The sequence below is a fragment of the Rosa rugosa genome, chromosome 1 (assembly GCF_958449725.1).
Source record: "Rosa rugosa chromosome 1, drRosRugo1.1, whole genome shotgun sequence".
Lineage (NCBI taxonomy): Eukaryota > Viridiplantae > Streptophyta > Magnoliopsida > Rosales > Rosaceae > Rosa > Rosa rugosa.
Window position 1 is genome coordinate 68,432,513 of NC_084820.1, and position 5,483 is coordinate 68,437,995.

The window sequence follows — 5,483 nt, forward strand, 5'->3', positions numbered from 1 at the left end:
AAAAATGATCGATCAAGCATCCTATTTCCCATTGCCCTCTTTCTTGTGGGGTTCTACACATATGCCTTTACAGGTTGGATTACTTGCTTGGACAAGATTAAAGTGTTCCAACAAGTTGGTAAGCAAGTCATGAACATCAAAATGCTTCACATGTTCTACTTCATTTTTCTTGGCCGGCCATCAAACGCTTCACATGTTCGTTTTTATGGTCAATCTGCAAATTTTTCTTCCCATTTAGTTTGTTATTATTGTTACATAACTTGGAGAGGTGGAAAATTTCCCAAAAGGTGCTTGATCTTAAATATAACTTAATCCAACAGGTAGAGACTAGTTTTACAAGCAATTGTATATATGAAAGCTTTACAAAGATTTCAGTGTGTGTAGATAGAGATTTAACTCTCATGAATGCTTCTGCACCTACTTGAATTCACTTTTAGTTAAGCAGGGCTGCAGGGCCTTTAGACTTGGTAACATTCAATTGTGTTATCTGCATGGTTGACTTGGTTTCCAATTGCAATTGGAACGCAGAGAGCTCCCTCATTTCGTTTTCATTGCGCCCAATATGTGAAGCTCATTTTCGTCTTGTTTGGTTCATGGATTAGAGACTTGCGAATAAGGAAAACCCCCTCCGATCTCATGTTTGGAATAAGAAACCTATTTAAGCATGGAAATGATGGAAACTTTTAAACCCAGCCTCTTTCGTTTTTTAATTTCAGTTTCTTCGGGAATTGAATCTTTTCCATTCCTCGAACCAAATATGGCTGTGTGTGGGAACGATGGAACCTCAGTTAACTAGACGAATAATTGGATGAAGTTAGACGATGTTTCATCAATTTCCTATCACATGGAAATTGGATTAAGTTGTGCATCGGAGAATGAATGCATTGTCTATATTGATTCTAATACTTTAACAAGAACACAAGAATATAATAGCATCCTCGCTTATAAGCAAGTGATCAAGAAATTCAATTCATCACGACAGCATCTTGATAAATTTTTACAGAACAAAATCTAGAGCTCAAACTGAGAAATTGAATTACTGATCTCCGCTAAGATGTAGACTTGACATAATAACTTAAACTTTTTACATTTCCCTGTTCTAGCAAAGAAGGTTTCTAAGAATTTCCCTCTGCTAATTAAGGCCCTGTGAAATTAATCAGGAGTTCTTCAACAGACCTACATCCAAAAGTAAGAAGACGATCCAATATGCCCAAAACTAAACAAGCAAGTAGTGATACTCTTCAGAAAAAGTTAGCATTTTCACCATCTAGAGCAATAAAATCACTGAAGTGCACTTCTTTCCCATGAATAACGGCAGCTTCATCAAAAAGCCACTTCTCCAGCAATGAGAGTGGCATTTGATCTTGGCCAACATCCGGCTTGCTTTCGGCTTGGAATAGGCTGCCCTGATCGGGTGACATAGTCGGGGAGAGATCAGAATTTGAAGCTTCAAGTGAGCATTCAAAACCGAACAGAGATTCAAATGCATTAGACAATTCGATATTTCCATGGCCAGTAGTACTAGTAGTGGTAGTAGTGTTTGCTGCAGATAGTGTGGCCTCCTCATTACTTGATGTAGAATCAATAACCCCAGCAGCTGCAGTGGTACCAGTCTTGGCTGACTTGGGCGGATTTTTCATCCAACCTTTGAGCAACCTTGAAATGTTCTCAGTGCTTGAAGCATAGGTAGTACTCAAAGTGGTTGATGGTGATTGATCCGACTGGCCTGCAGGTACAATATCCATTGAGGGTTTCAAGTCAGTACTAGTACTAGTGCTAGTACTGCTCAAACTCACAGAGCTTGCAAATCCATCAGGCTTGTAATTCTCAGCAGGGGAAAGCGCTTCACGAAGAGCTTGTCGAGCCGTGTGGATATCAGTTTGAAGCCTTCTCTCCCATTGACCTCTTGCTATTGTTGCCTGCTGAGAACAAGTACTAGTGAATCCCTCATCTTTTGAGTGACCACCAATTTGGGTAAGCTTGTTCAGCTTCTTCTTCAAGTGGGTGTTCCAGTAATTCTTAATGTCATTGTCAGTTCTCTGAGGGAGGTATGAGGCTATTGCAGCCCATCTGTATCACAATCAAATAATTGAACAGCCATAAATTAATTAGATTTAGACAAATCAAACCTAACCCTGCCTCCCAAATTAAATGTCGATCAACATGGCATAAATCACCATTACTCACTCAATTATGAAAAGGGGTATTTCAGTCTAATTACCTATTGCCCAAAAGAGCTTGAAGATGGATGATCATCTTCTCCTCATGGTCAGTGAAGTTCCCACGTTTGATCCCAGGCCTAAGGTAGTTAGTCCATCTAAGCCTGCAACTCTTGCTACATCTAAGCAAACCTGAAAATACAGAAATTGTTAGAGCAAAAAAGTATTAGTTTGGATCAGATACCCAGATAGTAGATCACCACACCTAAATAAGAGCAAAAAAAAAAAACCCAGATTGGCCTTTATGATTTGCCTAAAAGGAACTGATAACCGAGAAAACAGAAAGGTCTGAACTTTATCACATGCATATATACATGTTCAATCAAATACGGTAAAAGAAAGGTGGAGGAAAATTTTTATACTCATGAAGCCAAAACCAAAATGTTACTCAGTAGTATATATGGAAAAGACTGAAAGAAGGGAAATTTGAGTTTACCAGTATTGGTAGGAACAGCCCTCCAATTTCCAGGACCATGTTCTTGAATGTAAGAGACTAAAATGATGTCCTCTTCAGGAGTCCAAGGTCCTTTCTTGACACCTTCTTTGTCACAGCAAGGAGGTCTGCCCATTTCACCTTGTTTTCTTCTTAATTTCTCTTGCTCAAAACAAAGACAGGTCTTCTTAGCTAGAAGCGAGAGTGTTGAAAACTAAGACAATGTTTTTTTTTTTCTTTTTTCTTTTTCTTCTTCCTTGGAAAGCGTTGGAGACAAGCGTCTAAGGCTTGGGGCTCTGGGTCTCAATATATAGGAAAAGAAAGGAGAGACTGAGAGAGAGAGAGAGAGAGAGAGAGAGAGAGAGAGAGAGAGAGAGACGGACGCTGACCTAAAAATGAAGGGAGAGAGAGAGAGAGAGAGAGAGAAGAAGGGTTAGCGAAAGAGTCAAAAGGTGACAGCAAGAGCATTTACTCCAAGAGCAAGCCAAAGTCAGCAGCACAGCACAGGCTTCTTCTTCTTCTTCCTTTTCTTCTTCCCTCGTTTTTCGATCTCTAAAACGCGTGGCATTCAATGTGGCCAAGCTCAACTGGACAAAGACTTTTACCCTTTGAGTTTCAATCTTTAATGTTTTCCTGGCCTTGAAACTTAAATACGGGTCTGCATGTCACCAGTGACTTCATTGTGCTTTCCAGCTGACTCTATGCAATACGTCTAGTAAATAGTAAAAGAACAGCAACACTACTCTCCCGTGGCACTGGTAATTAACTGTTCCCAAAGCCTCCCACTTTAACTCTTTGTCAAAACACGTTGACTCGAAGTTATTTATATAATTCATTGTACTTCTTCTAGAGAAATGAGGTATTGAGGTCTGAAATGGTTTGACTTGCGGTTCTTCTTTTCTTTTTTCGGGATATGCCTACAGGGTTTATAACACATGACAATGTTCATTTGCACCGTTAAGGACTTTAGGCTTTATTTGGTTCATGGATTGAAATATTTAGAAAGTACTTTCTATTCTTATTACAGTGCTCAATAACATTAGTAAAAGTAACGAAAAAACTTATCATTGGACAATGTCTTTATTTCCCATTCAGGTTTCTAATTTAACACTCCCGCAGTAACAATTGCTTGCCCATTTAAGGTTTTGAGTGTCTCCCAAAATCGGAAGTCATATCCTAGACTCACGTTCTAGCAAATAGATTAATTAGCAGTACTTTAAACTAACAATAAGGAGAGAAAACAAATGTTTTGAGAGTATGGAACGATTTATTTTCTTTATTATTATTTTTTTTCATCCTCTAAAATCTTATTTTTATACTTGCTTTGAAATTCTTTTTTTTCAAAATTAAAATTTCGCAAAACAAACAAAACATTAAATTCTTAATAGAATCACTTGAATGAAATGTCTGAAGGAGAAAACAGAGTTTTTTGGGAAGGGGGGGGGGGGGGGCAACAAACATAATGAGCACATGGATATACTGTATAAAATCTGAAAAACATAATCATGGATCTCTATATCATATGCTAATTAGTATTATACATCTACCAAAGAATCATGTGCTAATCAGTATTGTTATATAGCTATATAGTTCAGAAAGATCTCTGAAACAGGGATGTCGGATTTGTTCCCCTAGATTTCTGCTGATTCTATATATTTGTCTTTGACTTCGTCAAGGAATGATAAAATATCATCGATCGATCATTGTTGATGATTTGCTTCAATTGACACACACAGAGAGAGACGGAGGATTCACACATGCAACTTTCTTGCTTCTTATGTAACAGATAGGTTAATTAAGCCTGTATTCCACCATTTTAAGAATAATAGTCTACCCGGTCTTCAAAATAAGTGTGTTTTGTTTTGTTTATCAATTAATTTGGCTAATCATCAATCAATCTCAATATCTCATTGACCAGAAAAAATAATTTTGATTGTCTTTCTCTTCACTTAGTCAATAGGAACATAGGTTAGTAAGTTCTAAAAGAAAAACGAAAATATTTATTATCTTTTCTTCGCACTAGCTAAAGAAAACATGATTTTCTTTTTCTTTGAAAGCTTTAAGGGAGAGTTTAGCTCAGCTTTACTACTTTCGTATACATAAATTAAAGGATTAAATACTGTTTACTCCCTATACTTATAGGGTTTCATCGTTTCAGTCTCTGAACTCTCAATTTCCTCCCAATTGGTCCCTGCCGTCAAAATTTTCTGTTAAAGTTGCGGAAAATGTCTATTATGCCCTCACTTACTTTTTTTTTTTTTTTAATTTATTTTTCTCTGTTTTATTTCTTTTTTTCATTTCACCTCTTGAAGGTCTGTGGATTGGAACCATCTTGATGAGGAGATGAACAGAAGGAGGCGAAAGAGCCGGAAGAAAAAGAGGTAAAAAAAAAAAAAAGGAAGAGAAATATATATATTTTTAAAGTAAATGAGGGTGTAGGGACCAATTGGGAGGAAATTAGGAGTTCATGGACTTTTTAGGTGAAATTCAAATGTCAAGAACTAAAACAATGAAACCCTATAAGTATAGGGAGTAAACAATATTTAATCCTAAATTAAACATGTCTAACTTTCATAATAAATCACGATTTTTAATGTCTTTTTTTTTTTTTTTTTTTGATCGGAAATTAACTTCATTCATTAAAGACTACTGCAAATCACAGCACCCATCAGAGTTTACACCAAATGACTAACACTCAGACTAACAACCCATATCCTCACTCCGACAAAGAGAAAAGGACGCGTCAATGGATCCAACAACCACAATCGAATTGAGCCGCTGCTCGCGCCAATCGGACCAAAATAAGTAGCACTAACTAGAATAGGTACTAA

General features: G+C 37.1%; 1 protein-coding gene across 1 annotated transcript; it reads right to left on the reverse strand.

The window, feature by feature from the left end:
* Positions 1-927: 927 nt before the first annotated feature.
* Positions 928-2,965, reverse strand: LOC133726399 (transcription factor MYB30-like). The gene is made up of 3 exons (XM_062153942.1): positions 2,656-2,965; positions 2,222-2,351; positions 928-2,070 (listed from the first exon to the last, which is right to left on the reverse strand). The coding sequence occupies exons 1-3, from the start codon at positions 2,786-2,788 to the stop codon at positions 1,242-1,244; spliced, it is 1,092 nt and encodes a 363-aa protein (XP_062009926.1). The 5' UTR covers positions 2,789-2,965; the 3' UTR covers positions 928-1,241.
* Between the last annotated feature and the right edge of the window lie 2,518 nt (positions 2,966-5,483).